Source organism: Lasioglossum baleicum, chromosome 3 (genome assembly GCF_051020765.1).
Source record: "Lasioglossum baleicum chromosome 3, iyLasBale1, whole genome shotgun sequence".
Taxonomy (NCBI): Eukaryota; Metazoa; Arthropoda; class Insecta; order Hymenoptera; family Halictidae; genus Lasioglossum; species Lasioglossum baleicum.
Window position 1 is genome coordinate 7517043 of NC_134931.1, and position 17715 is coordinate 7534757.

At 39.4% G+C, this 17715-nt stretch overlaps 1 protein-coding gene and 1 long non-coding RNA gene across 9 annotated transcripts in view; one reads left to right on the plus strand and one right to left on the minus strand.

Annotated features, from left to right (window-relative positions):
- LOC143207109 (cell adhesion molecule Dscam2) overlaps window positions 1–17715 on the plus strand; it is a 252777-nt gene that overhangs the window by 189195 nt on the left and 45867 nt on the right. For all 8 annotated transcript variants that reach the window (XM_076420195.1, XM_076420198.1, XM_076420199.1 and 5 more), the window contains one exon: window positions 8825–8944. In XM_076420195.1, coding sequence (XP_076276310.1) covers window positions 8825–8944 — 120 coding nt within the window. The remainder of the gene's footprint in view (window positions 1–8824; window positions 8945–17715) is intronic.
- LOC143207113 (uncharacterized) lies at window positions 16036–16576 on the minus strand. The gene is made up of 3 exons (XR_013008620.1): window positions 16443–16576; window positions 16189–16282; window positions 16036–16108 (listed from the first exon to the last, which is right to left on the minus strand). It is a non-coding gene; the product is annotated as an uncharacterized LOC143207113 (long non-coding RNA).

Genomic DNA, 17715 nt, shown 5'->3' on the forward strand with positions numbered 1-17715 from the left:
ATTAGTTTCGAGTTTCGAGGTGGCGCGGTAATACGACTTTTCAAGAACTTCCATCCGCCGGCGACGATTTCGAAAGTTGGCGACAACCATTTCTTAGCTGCGATCGAATCTAAATCACTTCCAATATTCCTATGAATGGTATAATCCCGGAGTTGTTTGTGAGATTCGACAACAGGCGAACCTGAGCTAGAGGACGAGGAAAAAAGGCAATCGGTTCCGTCTATAGAGGATAACTTCCTCAATCTCCTCATTATCAAGATAATATCATCGCGGAATGTTTATGCGGGATTTCCGAAAAGTGTTATTTTGTTGAAAGGTCCGTAGTCTAGTAATAGCATTTGCAAATTCATCTAATCCGCGGTCGCACAGTGGGGTATTTGATCCGAAATGTCGAGAAAAACTACTTTAACGTTATTTATGTGCTCAAGTTCGTAATATAGTAAGTCGTTGAATTCGTCTTAACGTCAGCTATAACAGAAACGAAAAATTACTAATGAATGAACGCTGTTTCAGAGACTGTTTAAGAACGCAAAGCGTGGTATAAAATCTCTTAACTTTCGGTGAAGTAGAGTACTTCACGGGTATACAAATAATAAAAAAAACAGTACTGAAACCTTGTTCTTCAGACTTTTAACTACGTCGGACAGCAAAAATTTTACGACTTACGCTGAATTTTGATATTTACTTTTTTCCGACTTTTCGCGGGCCAAAAAACCCACTCTGAGTCGCTACGTTTTCTCGCGGAGGTTGTAGGCGGACCGCTGTAGCGCCAGATCGTCGCTTTACCATTTCAAGGGGTGCGTCCGCGAATGTCAAGTGTATTAAGAGCATGACAAGCCACGATGCCGTGTAATGTTCCTCCGACCATTCATATTCACTAGGCAGCGGAGTTTCCGGGTCGTGGGTCGCGCGCAAAAACCACCGTAAATCCGAGTTACCCATCTATGCGTGTCCGTCGTGATTTCGATAGCGCTTTTTTTCCGGGGCAGACCATGCGCTGAAAATAACACCGGGGCCGCTTTTTGTCGCGATACTTTTGCACCGCTAACGAACTATTTTCACAGTTCCATACGTCCAATCTAATCTCGAAAATACGAGCCGATCGCGAAACAATGCTTCGGATGCGACTCATTACCAGTGTCATGAGGCGCGGTTTTCCGTGAAATTTGGCCATCGTGCCGATGGGCTTGCACGGTATTGATTCCAAGGAATAGGAGGCAGTGTCTCTCCTGGCTGATCTTGAGAGCAAGCTAGAGTCAGCCACATGGTATTGACGGATTCAAGCGGTTCGGGGCTATTATGAAGACTCTAAATCAGCGAAGTAATGGACTAGATACTTCGAAAACAATGGATCGTAAATTGAACGAGAGCGTAGTGTTCACAATGCCAAGTGTTTCGTGGTTTTGTCACTCGAAACTAGCCTGTATTCGACTGTCCCGAAACTTTTTTACATGAAGCTGGAAACCTTGTTCGAGATGTTACAAACTACAAGCGTAATCAAAATGAGACCGTGAGTCTGTACAAATTGGGTTCATTATCCATGTACATATCGTCTTAAAAACAATAAGTTTAATGAAATCTCCGCGGATTTAAGAAATATGTTGCATTTATTTGGACACCGGAACACGTTGAAACACAATCATCTTATTTCATGTGGTAACTTGTATATATGTATACATGTAGGTATGTATATACCGATAAGATTTACGAAAATTAACTTTACACAGGATGCCTCAAATAAATTGTCTATATTCTGAGTACATCATTCAAGCAACAAGCAAAGTCTAGGAACATGACAAATTATGTCTATTGAGTAAAATTTGAAGATTAAAATGATGATAACAAATACGATCAAATTTGTAAACAATCTAGTATGAAGAAATAAACGATAGAGAATGAATTGTCTACAGACAATTAAAGTAAAAGAAATAAATGGAGTAAATAAATAAAGAACTGACCTTGTAGGCACTGTTGACAAAAAAGTAAGATATCAACATAGATAGATATAACAAGATATTTTATAACTGGAAGCTTTTTAACGCCAACGCATGATTTCAATCTGCCGGAATGCAGTACCAAACCCTCTCTGGCCGGCAAAATTGTCCGAAGGTTTTGTGCAGACCTAAGTGGAGTTTAGATAGACGATAGTTGCTCGAAACAGGGGTCGATCGACTGGAAAATAGGGTGCGCGATTTCCGGCGATCAGCGAAACGTTCAGGATGATAAGAGCAACAATGGCAGTCGCGACGAGAACGATAACGAGCAAGAAGCGTGAGCCACGGTATCGGCTGAACGATAAGAAACACCTGACTTTCCATTTGTTTTCCATTATTATGGGACGACAGCCGGTCCCGCCGCGTCGTTTCAGTATATCTGGTATATACGACGGGTGTCCTGAGAATTGGACGATGATACGGCCCCGGAAACGGCTAACGTCTAGCCGGCTTCAAGGAACAAGAAGAACGGAAACGGCGAGCGCGTTCAGATAAACGTCGCCACGCATTAGCCCCGCCATCGGATACACGTGTCCTAATGTCTATAAAACGACAACCACGGCCACGTCATTTGAGATCCATTCTCCTAGTCGTGCGAGGATATATGTATAAATGTTTCATATCCCCGGTGGAATACGAGGATCAAGGATGCACGTGTCGTTTCGATCCACCGCGCTCTCTCTTCCAAACGATCGATCGACCCATTACACCAGCCAGAGAGTTATTACCGGCGATAGTGTCCGTAAGATTTCGTAATTAACACTTTACGTACCATGTTTCTCGTTTCTCAGAAACGGACCTACCATGTCCAGATTAAAAAATTAATCTTTGCACCGGCAGGGTAATTTTCCAGTTGTTCATGGTCAAATTTCACGGGATGATTGTTCAAGCTGTTGGCTCTATATTCTAATTGGAGAAATAACCGCAGCGTTGTTGGTGTAAACAAAAAAAAATTATCTCACGAACTTTTTCAACTTTTTCAGTACGCTGTTGTGCAAAATGAAATGAACGCTCGAGTTTCCCCAACTAGTTTATCGATATTCAATATGTTATATTTCCGCGACAAAAAATGGTAAAATAATCATTCTCAGCTCGTTTTGAAGCGCGCATTTAGAATGTTTTTGGAGTTCTGATTTTTTATGGGAGAGTGAAAAGGCAAAGGTGCTTTCTTCGAAAATTTTTCATATTCGAATAATTCGAATAATTCTTTTACAAAGACGCCTTGGATCTTGATGTACGATTTTTACTCATCGTTTGTTGGGCTTTGAATATAGAGAGTGCCACCATACAATTTGGTTTGACGGTATGCGGCTGGAATACAAAACAAATCCTGTCACGGTTGGAAGTACTGCAGCTGATCTATAAAGTGCGACTGGGATTTCAGTAATATTTTCCTATCCCCCGAGATGAAAAGAGTATGTAGTTCGCGGATCCTCCTCGCGTTCATCAGCGACCGCCATCTTTGATTTACGCAACAGGTTTACGGGCGGGCCGCCTTTTATCGAGAATTTTCTGTTTGCTTTTGTCTTTTATCGTCCACGTCTTTTATCGAGGAGATGGCGAGCAAACAGGAGCCACAAACCCTCGGCGCCGAAATGCTTTATCTTGAAAATTGTGAGTCTGGGTAAACCTGGGATTTTCGAGGTCCACGTTGCTAATGTAGCTGTAGTTGCTCAGCAGTTCACTCTTTCTTCATAAATTCAAGTACTTCCAGATACCAGATAAAATAGCGCAGGTTCTTCATTTGAAATTAATATTGGATTTGGTCGGATATAATCTAAAACAGTAAAAATATAAAGACGATTTAATAACATCCACATGTTATTTTCAGTTTACTAAAATTGTTGAAGACAGGAAGAAATTTTTATGCGGATCCTGTGTCTTATAATTGACGAAAATAAATTTTATTTTCCATAAAAATCCGCAGTCTTATAATAAAGACTTCCTAATTTAGATTAGTCAAGCTAATCCCATATCGATCGATAATATAATTAAATAATTTATGACAATGTAATGAAACCATGAAATAGTCTGAATGAACAATCCAGTAAAATGTCTCGGCATGGGACATGTTAATTACCGCTTGATTAAGAAACGGTGCATTCGCAGCATCAGTTACAGTGTAATAAGTATGAATCCTTCAGTTTTTGTCTAGCGTATTTCCAGAAAAAAATGGCTGAGGCCCAAATGTTCTATTCAGTAGAGCAAAGAATAACTGTCAAGAAGGAGAATCATTCCGGGAGCATCGTTCCGGGCGGACCGAGTCATCCAAGCAATTCCAATGATCCGAATCCCTGGAAGATTCGATACCAGGTAGTTGAATTCAGGTTACTAGGTTCGAGAACTGTTTCCTCGGATGCCACGAGGTCCGCATTGCGCTCCGCATAGTGATACGGGTAGGGCCAAGTTGCTCAACCGGAAGTGGTCCTCTGCAAGGCGTTTCCGGAAAAGCGAAAAATCGTTCGTGTGTTCACGAGAATGATTATCGCGATATGACTGGTACTCCGATCCACCTCATGGCAACAGCACCCCCGTGACAAAAGCGCTACGGGATCGAAAATAAGACACGACCACCCGATAGACCGTGTATAGCACACAGCCGACTGAAAGTGTTCAGGTGTTCCTTCGCTCACGAGAGAAGGGGAACGATTCATTCCTAGGGACCGCAAGCTTACCGTGATCCGATTTTCTTTAGTTTTAATGCATGCCGATTAACGGGTTCCGGTAATCGAGGACACGGGTTTCTTTCGTTACGGTTTTACCGGAACAGCACGTATCTACCGGCGGACGTTTTATCATCGCCAACGTTAATCCGTCGACGACGCGGTAAGGCACAACAAAAGAGAGATAAAGAAGAAGCGGTGTAGAATGGAACCACAGAGTTTCTTCATTGCTATTACGTTCTCTCTCGTTTCATTTCTTTTTTTACTATTTTCGTTGATTCGTTCGTCTTTTGCCGCAAGGTGTCGCAAAAACTCAACGAACCTTGTTGATACAGTAGACCCTCGCATTACACGATCAAGAAAACTGCTTAGCCAGAGTGGCCAGATTAAGACTTGTTCTCCCCATTCTACCTTCCCCTTATACGACGCTATTCCCCACACTTCCGCCGCGGCCCGGTCACGTGACGCGTTTCGTATCTGTCGTGCATGTGTCACAATGTCACGTGACTAATTCAGTACTGGCAGAGAGAAGATAATTTTTCCCCTCAGTTCGTGCTCCCTCCCCTCATCTGGCGACTCCGTGCTTAACGCATTGAACGCCACGACAGTTGTATTTAACTCACGCTGTATTCGGTCCAGAGGTAACGCAGTTAAATATTGACTCGTGGACCGGGCTGTACAAGAAAAATAATATGGCTCAGCTTTTGTTTCTCTATTTTGGCGTCCAATGTGTTAAAAAGACGGTACATATGTATTTTATGGGGCAGTTAGTGCACAACAAATTGTGCAAAAAGTTTGTTTGGAATGACTGTACATACACTTGCTAACACAGAAGGTACATATATATACAGTTTTTCTAAACAATTTTTTGATCATATCGTGCGCGAGTCTACTCTATGTTCTATGTACCGAAACACGAAGGAAATGTATCAATTTAAAAATGGCACAAACTTTACTCTCTATTATTTTTATTCGTTTTGTGAAATATTGCATGATAAAAACGATGTTAATGGATTTTTAAGTGCCATCGTGTATTTTCATCGGAACAAAAATTGTTTCCATCGATGTTTGCACAGCCCAATAATTATTCGTGTCGGCGCGGAACATACCGGCAACGTTCAGTCGTGACATTTTGGGACACCTGCGCTGATACATCTTCACGTTCATCTCAGCATTTTCAAAGATAGTTCGATGTAGACGTCGAAAGTCGAGCTGATTATTTCAAATAGAACTTAGTCACGTTTCTCACATGTATATTCACTTTTTGGTTCAGAATCTTGGTTTCTCTTCTTCTTTTACTTTCGTTTACGGCGCGTGATCATTAGCTAGACAGTGTCATATATCTACCCATTTGATTGTATTATTGTAGCGGTTTCGTGTAAAGAAAAGAATTACTTAATATTATGCTCGTGCAATGCAACCGATATGTCTGTGACAGATGTAAGAAGCATGCGTTCGCGTAGTTAAAGGTTTCTGATTCATACGTTTCTCGTAATAAGTTTACTTTTCCCTCGTTCATGGTTATATTTATCTTTTGTCTATTGTATACATATATATATATATATATATATATATATATATATATATATTAATATGTATATGTATATCTATGACATGTATATTATGTATAATAAATTCATATATATTTGTATACATACATATATATGAAAATGTATTATATATATATATATATATATATATATATATATATATATATATAATAAATTCGTATACACATAATATATACTTGTATATTTTCATACATTTCATACATATATATATATACATATTTTCAAATATATGTATGTGTACAAGTATATACATATTATGCATATATACATATATTATATATGTATTACATATATATTACATATATTATATATATTAAATATATATAATATATATATTCTAACGAGAGCAACTTGGAATGACGATGGAAGAACGTTGGAAGCAACATTTTTATTATATACATATTTGACTGTGTGCCTCGAAGTTTTCTGCGTGCCTTCTTCTTTCACCAGTAACAAGTAATTTTTGCGATAGGTTTGCGTTGTTCGTGATGTTGTTTTTCATTAATCGAACGCAATCACCATTATGTATTCAGAATCTTTTTTAACTTGGAATGATGCCTGCCTGTGTTTCTTATATTTTTTGAATAATTCATGCATGGAAAACACGTTACTTCCTCTACCACCGTATACTTTATACAATTTCCGGAGGATACCGTTCCTTGTTTGGGAATGATCGATCGACGAATTTCGTTTTCTATATTCCCCCTTTTGTTCCACCCCGTTTAATTAACGCACGTTATATTCCGTATTGCAACGAAGCACTGAATACACGTTCCTCTGATTTTGTTTCCCAAGCACGTTTTCCACTGTACCTCTTTTCTCGTTTTGTTCGTTCCGTTCGGTTCTGTTCTGTTTGGTTTAAGAATGCACGATATCTTGTTGGTTCCTACTTTCAATGGTTTCATTCAGTCTTTCGTTCGTTATTTTAATTGCTGCTCGAAGTTCCCCCCCCCCCCGGTAATTAGTTCCTCCCCATTCGGCCGACGAGCGAGCATAAAATATTTTTCATCCCTCCGATACCGACATCGTCAATTCAAGTAGTCTAAATACCACCACAAAGAACACCGTCGGTACTGTTGACAGAACACACACATGCATACACAGTTTCACGTTATTGTTCCATACACACACTTACTTAGCAACCCGTAAGTATGCAGTACATCGAACCCGTTGAACATTGCATGACGTTTCGCAACATACGAGTAAAAACCATCGACACATACACACACGCACACACGTATACGTAAATAGCCAGTCACACACATTCACACACAACACAGAATCACGCGACAGTATGAAACAATAGTAGATCGAGGCCGGTCACGACGATCCCAGTCGCCGGAAGCAGCCGTTCGATCTTCCGGTTCTGACCAGTGTCCGCGAGAACAATGGCTAATTAGTACGGCGGAAAATCTTTCGTGTCAATCGATGTCAAACCGTGGACAACCTATCGATTGATCTTCGTCTCGGCCACTCGTCATCAATGTCCGACATTTCATGCTGGAACCCGGACAAAAAAATTCATTTCTTTCAGTGGATGATTTATATTCGGAATATTTTCAACCAGATTTGGCCGTGTTTTTCTACCTGTCACTCTAAATATGAAGAATGTGCTCGCAGCTGTGATTCCACGGGGATGTAAAATCATTATTCGTTTATACAATCCAAAAATTCTAATGGTATTGGAATGAGGATACACTGTCGTGTACAAAAGTAAGTCAAAAATGTAGAATGAAATGTTCTCGTGCTCTACAAAAATTGGATTGCAGTAGTTGTCCAGTATGGGCGCTGTTAAATAACGCCCGACTGGTGTGTCTGACTATTGCTTGTCGCTTCTACTTATTGCGAGCGCGGACGCGAACTTACTGAACAAATGTCTAGATCGATTTTCTCGCTGACAGAGATTTATGTGGAAATAATTTCGTTGACATAGTGTTGCACTAGGAATTAGTTCGTTGAAACGTTTTTATCGAAAATATTTTCTGTATTACAAAATTATTGCGCAACAGACTTTCAATATTATCATTCGCATCGTAGTAGACATTGTTATCATTTCAGTTGCTGTAAACGTTGTTTTCAAAATCAAAACATCAAAATGTCTTTATCGGCCAAATCTTCGCGCAATTGATTTTTCCGACTATTTTTCAATCAAGTAGGAAACCTAATTTCCAGTGCGGACTTGGGATTCATAGAGGCAGTTGGCCTTTACGAATTTCCCGGGCGAGTTTTTTTCTATTTCCAATGTAATCTGATCGAATTCAATGAAGGCGAAGACGATCTTGGAATTTGACGCGCGTCTCGGGTGAGAGGATCAGACGTTTTGCCGCGCCGGGCGAAACGAAGCATTGTCAACGGGAAAATAGGTTCTCGCGGACAAGGCAGATCCGGATTACGATCAAGACGCGAGCAACACGGGACAAGTGACGGACAGAGGGCAGGTGCCGCATCGGTGTAATTGACGCCGGTCTGAGCACCTGAATTCGGATAGAGGCGTCGTCGATGGGGATCGTTCGAGATCAGGCCACGGATGAAACGCTCGTCGATAAAACGAGCCGACGAGTCGGAAGATTTTAAGCCAATTGGATCGTATTTTTAGTGCCGCCACGGTGGACGGTGGAACCTATCGACCAGAACGCCGTTGTAGGTCACGGCGTCACGATCCCTTGTCAGGCTGATGGATTCCCCATTCCGACTGTGACTTGGAAGAAGCCGATCGGTAAGTCATGACACTTCTTCAAATCGGCCAAAGTGCGCCACTAATCAATAATTTTATGATTACGTTTGTAATCGCAATAAACTCATTTGATAATTATACAAAAAAGAGTACATCTCACCGTTTTTAAAAATAAACGCAACCCAAAAAAATAAATCCAAACCTAACCCAAACCAAACGAAAGAGCACGAAAACTATTTTTATAAATATCTCGAAAACAAAGACCGAGCGGCGGTAACAATTATGAATTCTACAGCACACTTGAGTTTCATCAAAATCGGTGAGGTGCACCCTTCTCTGTATAATTACTACTCATTTTTGCAAGTTATTGTGTCAATTTGACAGGCGAAGGACACAATGGTAAAAAATTAAATAAAATTTGAACGATAAATGATTAACTTTGCTAATTGTTTTATTGCGAATAAAGTAATAAATATTTGCACAATGTTGCTCGCATATTCGTATTTCTTGATTTCATTCGCACGATTTGTGAGACCGCCTACAATTTCTATTGACTTGTGTTTCAATTGTGATAAGAATTGATTATCACGGAAATATTCATTGTTCGTTACATTTGCTGTTGTTCGATTTCGTTTCGAACCCTTATCGTCGCTTCTGTTTGCTCACTCGTCTTTCTAACTTTTGAGGAAACGATTAAACAGAATAGAACTTAAGTAGAACAGTGGTGTAGGTAGAGTATAAGACATGCTTACTTGAACTCCCACTTGGTCTTATGTAGATAAGAACGACTACGCAGTCGTACAATACAAAGTTTGGTGAATATTTGACTGATCTTTGTATATATGAATTGCGAAATGCGACTGGCATGAGGTATCGTGTTTCCCAAAACCCAGTGCAATTAATCTATTGATAGACTCTCCTATTTCCTTCGTATCCTGTTTCATTTTTTTACTTTGTTGGCTTCATCGCGAAATACTATTGTCCACATGGAGCTAAAACTAGTTACAAAACTCTATACATATACTAATTATTTCATAAAAATCATTTCAATTACGAAAAATTTAAGAAAAGGGAAAAAGAAAGTAAAAAACAAATTTGTAGTGAAATATTGATCGAGTCAGAAGTACAAAGTTACGAGGTTGACTATGTACACAGGAAAATCATATTGAAATTTCCCAAATACGTTGTTAAAACTGTTACATCTTTATTGCAATAACAAAGATGCAATTGACTGTATTTTCAATTTATTTTTATTAATTCGTATACAAATATATTGAAAAAAACGATATTTATTCTGAATTCATCTACAAATATAAAACGTCAAGATTGCGGACAAACGTATGTACAAATATAAAAACATCATCTGTTCTGAATATGTCTAATTTTAACCGGCGAATTAAATGTCCACAATTTTTAAAATTTGATAGATGCATCTTTACATTTTCGTGACGGGCTGTACGCGGTGTTTGGAGGATTTTAGTTATTCAGAGAACGACAAGGATGTTAAACTACATCGGACTGACGGTATACCGTGTGATTAACTCGCTGCATAAGTTCTGGATAGCGTTGCATTTTGTGTAACCTGTCAGTGTGCCACCCCAAGTAGATGCAACTATTAATCCTGATTTATGATGTGACCAACTTCATAGAAAGTAACGAGAATTAGAAATTAAACGACTGCCTCTTCTGACGTATAACCTAATTTCTTTGTGCTTTGCAGAATCAAGTATGTTATAAATGCATGGTTATTTACAGTTATTTACAGTCCAGTCTAGTCTTACAACAATGGAAAATGCATGCAGGCAGAACTTATGCAGCCCGTCATTTGAAAATCGTGACAACAAAAGGAGCATTGAGCATACAGTAAACAAGCAATCTTGAATGCTGAAGCAAAATTTCAACATTATTCGTTAAAAGGTTTTACTCGCCGAGATCGATTTGTGATGAAGGACTATTGTTGGTCACAATAGAAAAAAGGGATACAAAAAGTGTTTGTAATGTTGCAATTATATAACAAGTCACCTTAAAAAACACACGAACTACATTACCAAAGTTATTTCAGAAGTAAAATTTCGTGTCAACCTGAAATCGAAAAAATGTGTTCAGAGCATAAATTAGTACTTTTGTTTGGTAAATATACTGTAATAACAGACACGGATGTGTTTCAAGCACTGTTTATTCAATTTTCGAAGCGCCTCTACAGATATATGTACTTTCCAATGACTGGCTTTATACGTGCGAGTTCGGTAAAAATCAATATTTATTTACATTCGAGTGAAGTACAAAAGTGTTTAATCGTAAAAGTTTGATAATAACGATGACAGCATGAGAAATGTCGCAGATCGATTCGAACATTTTTCTCAGCGTGGACTTCAGCAGTCAATTTGTTGAAGAAAATTTTCTTTGCTGAAAAGAAGATAAAATGGCTGTTCAAGAACACCGAGTGGCCATTCCCGGAACATTTCTCAGCCACCAGCCCATTTTTCTTCGTCCGCTGTGCATAAATCCACATTATGTTTCTCAGATACTGTACCGGGGTAGCATAATCTACGGTTAAGGCGACGATTAGATGGAGCTAGTTTACTCCGCCCTCGCTGACGAGTTCACTATCCATATCGATTACATACACCGAGCCTGGACAAATCCCGGTCAAAAATACAACTGATTTGACCTCGGCTGTAACCATCATTTCATATCCAATCATTTGAACCACAAATCCATCGACCTGTCTCTCCTTCTCTCCTCGAATGAGTTTTCATTTCGATTACTGCCAGGTATCATCGACCAAAATGGACACCAGTGGCCATATTTAGAAGACATCGTAGAACCAATCCGGTTAAAAACTACAAACTGTATTCACCCTAGATAACTAATTGACAACTATCATCCAGGATAGCTCATTAACTCTTTCGATCACGAATTATTTATTCCGGGAAAAAATCATGGCTTTGCTAAGCAGTTCGTTGAATTAAATTATGATTTTTTTAATGTCTTTATATGAGGACTCCATGACCGAAAGAATTAATGAGAAAAATATTTTTAATAAAATACTTCATGAAGAAACAGAACGCATGAAATAAAACAGTTATATTTCATATAGAATTTACGGCTTGAAATATGTATTAGGAAAACCATATGATATCACAAAATTCAGATATTCCTATAGTCATTTTTACTAAAACATAAATTATGTAGGGTTCAACATAATTGCACGTGAAACAGAGCCATTTATTGGTTGTGACATATTAGTTGCAAAAATTAATTAAACTCATCATTTATCTGAAATTGTCGGCTGTAAATGGGAATGCACCCATAAGCCCTTATCCTGGTAATTTCCAGTGTCGCTGGATCCATTTCCACGGACGTCGCGTCGTCTCTGTTTCTTAAATATAAGGTCGCTGCGTCATCTGCGAGTTGTGTCTCCTTGAAAAAACAAATTATTATTTCCCGTCACAGCTCGGCGCCGCCTTAATAAGCGGGATCCGATGGTTCCACCTTCACAGGCTTCGCGAGGCAGCATTTGTCGATTTTACGAAGGCAACTACTGCCCGCCGATCCTTATTAGTAGTCCTTGCTCGTTCCGCGCAAGAGGAACGCGGCTCCTTTCCAACCGATTTTACCCGGGAACGGGGAAACTCTAAGTGCCTTATTCACTCATTGTCAAAGCCCCCGCCTCGAACTCGGCTCTTTCGGTCTTATTTAATTGGCGAGATCAACTTGTCCTTTTCCGTGCCCGCGAACCCATCGACAATACGTTCCGAAAATTCACCGCGACGCGACTATGTGCTGGGACGATCTTCATGAGTTCTTGACGCGTGCACCTACAAAAAAGCTAATAACACCAGTCCCCGCATCTCGTGGAGTCATTTAATCTCCATCATAATAATGACAAATAACTATTTAAATAAAAATAAATTTTTTAAAAAGTACCACGTTTTTAAAACGGACTAAAAAGTATAAAACAATTTAAATAAAAATAAATTTTTTTGAAAATATCATGTTTAAAAAACAGACTTAAAAGTATAAAATAATTTTTCCTAGCCCCATACAGGTTCCTAGCCTCATACAGGTCCTAACCCCATACAGGTAGTCCCGAAAATTTGTGATTGTGAATTTTGAATGTTTATGAAAATACTTATAAAATTTAAAATAAAAAACGTGGGGCGCAAGATAACAGTAAGGAGTGTAGAGAGTAGCTGACGTTGAGAAAAATCACACAACAGTTCATATCATTTGCAGTGCAATAAAATTGTTAGTGACTTAGGTAAACTATTCATGCATCAATTATTTATTGCATGCGCCCCACGTTTTTCGTTCCGCGTAGTGGAGTAGGGAGCGCTGTCGCGCGGGGTGGCGATTGCTGAACGCGATCACGTACTATCAAGCTTTTGCGGGGCGAGGTGTAACGGTTAAATTTAATAGTTTATATCACCTAAACGCATAGGCTTTTTAAAAACTTTGTTTTTAATATTGCATTGTCATCCAGTTCTGAGCTATATTAAAAATTTCAAGTCTCTAACTCATCGTGAAGTTAGTTTAAAATCAATTGCAAAATTTGTACCGAACAGACAGACAAACAGACAGACAAGAAAGTGAGCTAATAAAAACGTGGTTAAATTAATGATAAAAACAGCCAATACTGTGCGCATAAGACCGCGCGACCAAAGTGAAAACTTGTATATGACGATTGCACACCTGTCTGTTTCTCCCTCGCTTGTCTAAACTCGGCTTCCCCGAGTTTACCCGAATATCATTTCACCTCGGAGCGTGACGGATCAAACTCATTCATTAGTGTACCAGCAATTGTGTACGCGATGCGCCTAGGGAAGTTTTCACTTCAATAATAATTCAAATATAATAACAATAAAAATTTTTCCATAAAATCGAAAATAATGAAAACAATCGGCACGTCCAGTTAGTTTCTTGTTCGTTTCATTGCAGCCTGAAATTCGATTCCGAACAATTTACGCTGACGAATCGATGAACTATGTATCGGCGCAACGTAATCGACGGGAGGTTGTCCGAGGAACGTTGTAATTCGTGGCATTCGCTCTCGACAGATTATTACGGTGCACCCGGTGACCTATGGAAGAGGAGTGCACGCGATTGTTTCGCTATGAATTTTCACTGTTTCTTTGCATTTTATGCATTGTTCCCCTGCCGGATCTCCCACTCGACAAAAACCAATAACTTTCGACGATTTCCGGGTCAATCGTGGTGCTCGTCGATTTCATTAAGTTACACCTATCGGGTGTATTTAACCTGTGCAGGACGTGGCGGTCGGATCCATTGGAATTTCCGCTGATCCGACGTATTCGCTATCGTTCAACCTGAAATAAGCCGTTCCCCTCGATGAAGCAACGGCATAATTAGTTTCATCGGTTCGTTGATCGTGAGCATTATATTGCTCCGCTCGGGGACGGAATTTGCTCTATCTTTCAGTCTCCCTCCCCCTCTCTCTCTCTCTCTCTCTCACTCTTTCACTCTTTCGTCGCAGTCCCTTCGCATGGGAAGGGACACTTTTTTCCCTTGGCTCGTTCCGATTTCGTGGTGGTTCGTTTTTCACCGGAATACGATCATCCAGTTCTGAAATACATGGTGGGATGAAAAATTAAGAGTTCGTAAATAGGGTTAGGTTGCTGAAGTCGTACCAGTGCTTAAGTCGTACCACTTGAATTTTGAACGAACTGTGGCGACAACTGACTGTTAATAACTCGTTTAAAAAGCCGCAGGCGCCGTTTTTGCAAAGGAAAATGTCGCTTCAAATGATCTCAGGAACCTCCCATTTTCGGATGTCGAAAGAATTTTAAGACACCCTGTATATGCTCCCAATCTCCCCAAGTAAAAAATGATCGCGCAACAATAAATTTGTACTATTAATTTTGACTCTAGAAGCCTCTAGTTTCGTAATCCATCGTTCACTTTATTCTAAAATTTTTTCATGGTGTAGCGGGCAAGGGAACCGAAGATGCGTTTTTTTCGTAACTGCTATACATTCAAACTTAAGTGAAAACTGAAAAATTCTTTTCATGACTGAAACCGCAATAGATTCTCGATTTTCACGATTTTATTCGTCGTTCTATCGAGTTTTGAATGAGAGATGAGCCGCTGATTTTACAATAGTATAAGTTACACCATAAGGGCTTTACACGACTGAACAACCTGCTCCCAATTTTTGTTGCGTAAAACAAGCCAGCAATTTCAGCAGTGCCACAATCGTTCAAGGTATCATTTCTCACTTTCGGTAACATTTTTCACGCCGCCGATCCTGAAAAGAATCGCTCTATTCTCTGACGGCGGAGAGTATGGAAAAAGTATGACGAGGCGAAATTCAATTAGACACCGGGAATCGATTCAGTTTTTTACGAGGGGTTGATTTTCCGTTTGTTAGGAGCGTGACAATGCCATCCCGCGAAGCACCACTGCATTTCCTGGAACAGTGTACCTTTTCACGCAACACCGAGCTTTCTTTGGACGTTCACACGTTTCCTGCTGTTTATTGTATCGGAAAGAATGTCTGGTGACGTTGATCCACCGACGTGGCATGGCATGGCATGGCGTGGTGTGGCATGGCATGGCATGGCGCGACGCGGAGTGGCACTCTGCAATGTTCCCCATCGAAAGAGGGAAACAGGATACCATGAATTCCAACCGATACTCTAATACCAGGGAAAATTTAACGTCATAAACGCACGTCCTATGACATGGGACACCTTCTCGCGTAGACAGCGGCAACGGCAGTTACATTCTGCTGGCAGAGAAATGCTGCGTGTCCCTCGTACCGTGCTGAAGCCTCGAAATTGTACTCAAATAATGCGTAGGGTTTTGTAAAATATAATTTATTAGATACTTCAATAAATTTCTGTTATTTCTTCTAGAATTTCTTCTACCGTGGAATCCACTTATTACGTGAAAAGTGGGAAAAGGTAATAGCTAAGGTGGAGTGGGGTAAGTCTGCCCTAGTTTTTGCAAAGTTGGACTTTAAACTGATGTATTTTCAGTCTGGTATGTAAAAACTTAACGTTCTTCGTATCAAACTCTTGCCACAGTTGTTATTGATAAATTAGTATAATGTAGGATTCTACTTTTGCCTGAAAATTATCATTTTGATAGGATATCGTACAAAGTGTCAACTAACAAGGAGAGGCCGCGGCCTTCGGGTCACCGATCTCGTTGAGACTTCGCACACTTATAGAGTTCGTTCTCCTGTTTACGAATATATACCATTATAGGGTCAGACGCTCAATAGTTTTTGAGATATTGACGATTAAAGTTTTATTGCTCACCTTAAATACAATATTTTTTGTAGATAATACCAAGAGCCGGCGTGGCGTGATGGTAGCGTGTGAACTTCTCACGCGGATGGCCAGAGTTCAAATCCTGTCAAGTGAATCGATTTTTTTTTCATTTTACTTTATTTTTTATTCATGAAACATTTACCTCGATGTATGTGTATGATATTAATTTCAATCAATTCGATTTCACGCACAATAATTCTATAATACTAACAGAAGTAGAATAGTTATAATAGAATACTTACAGTTATTGTTATGTGCAGCAGTGGTATTTGTCGTAGAAGCAAACAAAACATAGAAAAGCAAAGCATCTTGCACATCGTATTAATGCACTTTCACCACATGAACATTTGTTTTTTAACATTTCCATTGGGAAGCACACCTGATTCACGTTTTCAAAAATTTCTCTATCGTCGGATAGTCCAGCGGCGAACCATGCGTATTGCAACATAGGCTTAAAAATTACTGCTGACAATTGGGTGTGTATGAGGGAATGTATTTTAATGGCATCTTCTCTTCTTGAAATTTCTCGATTGTTTTCGATTAAATAGGTACAGTTTTGTATTCTTTTTAAAAAATTTTTAATTTGCCTGTAAAAGTACACGTCGCAAGGTTGTACTAGCGGTGTACATTTAGGCGGAATTATTCGTAGAGTACAGGTGGTGTCTCCTTCTTCCGTCACAAATAAATCGTCATACATTCCCACATTTGTCTGTCCTCCCCAGGAATCGATTAACAAGAGAAATTTGTTTTCTTCTACATAAGGTTGCAATACCAATTTTAGGAAGTCTTTATATATATCCTGTGTTAATTTTCCGGATTTTGAACAAGTTACTATTATATTTTTATGATGTGACGTAAGCTCATTTACTTTTTTCTGTACAAGTGGTCCGAATTTTGCTGAAGGTTCTTGCATGCATAAGAATACATGCGGTAACAGTTTTCCTGCCATTGTGATGCTGTACTGCGCTGTATATGTATGCGTGGTTTTTGAGATATTTCTTTTATTTACAACTACAGTTTTTTCTCCCTTATATGTCATTGTCCTTCCGAATGTTGACTGGTATTGACATCCTGTTTGATCCGTGTTAATTATATAATTTAAATTAAATTGCGGGGTCATACACTTTACTATTTTACGAAAATTTTCGGCGGCCTGCAGTATTTCGTCAAAATTTTTTGCTTCTTGTGAAGTAACGTACTTCGTGATTTTTCTCTGTCGGATATCGTGTTTTAATTTGAAATTCGTTACCCAAGTGTGACCAGCTTTAAAATGAAAATTTGTGGATTGATATTGATGTGCTCCTGCCAGTGCCCATTCTTGGAGGTGTCTCGTAGTTACCTGTTGACAACTTGCACGAGCTTCTTGAAATCGGTCGTACGTCCACTTATCAATCGCATAATATTTTTCAAATATGGTCCCTCCTTCTTTAATTTGTTTCTCCCAGCGAAGTAGATCTTCTTTTCTTTTCAACAATCTACTTCCTTTTGATCGGAGTGATTTTAAAGACCATAATG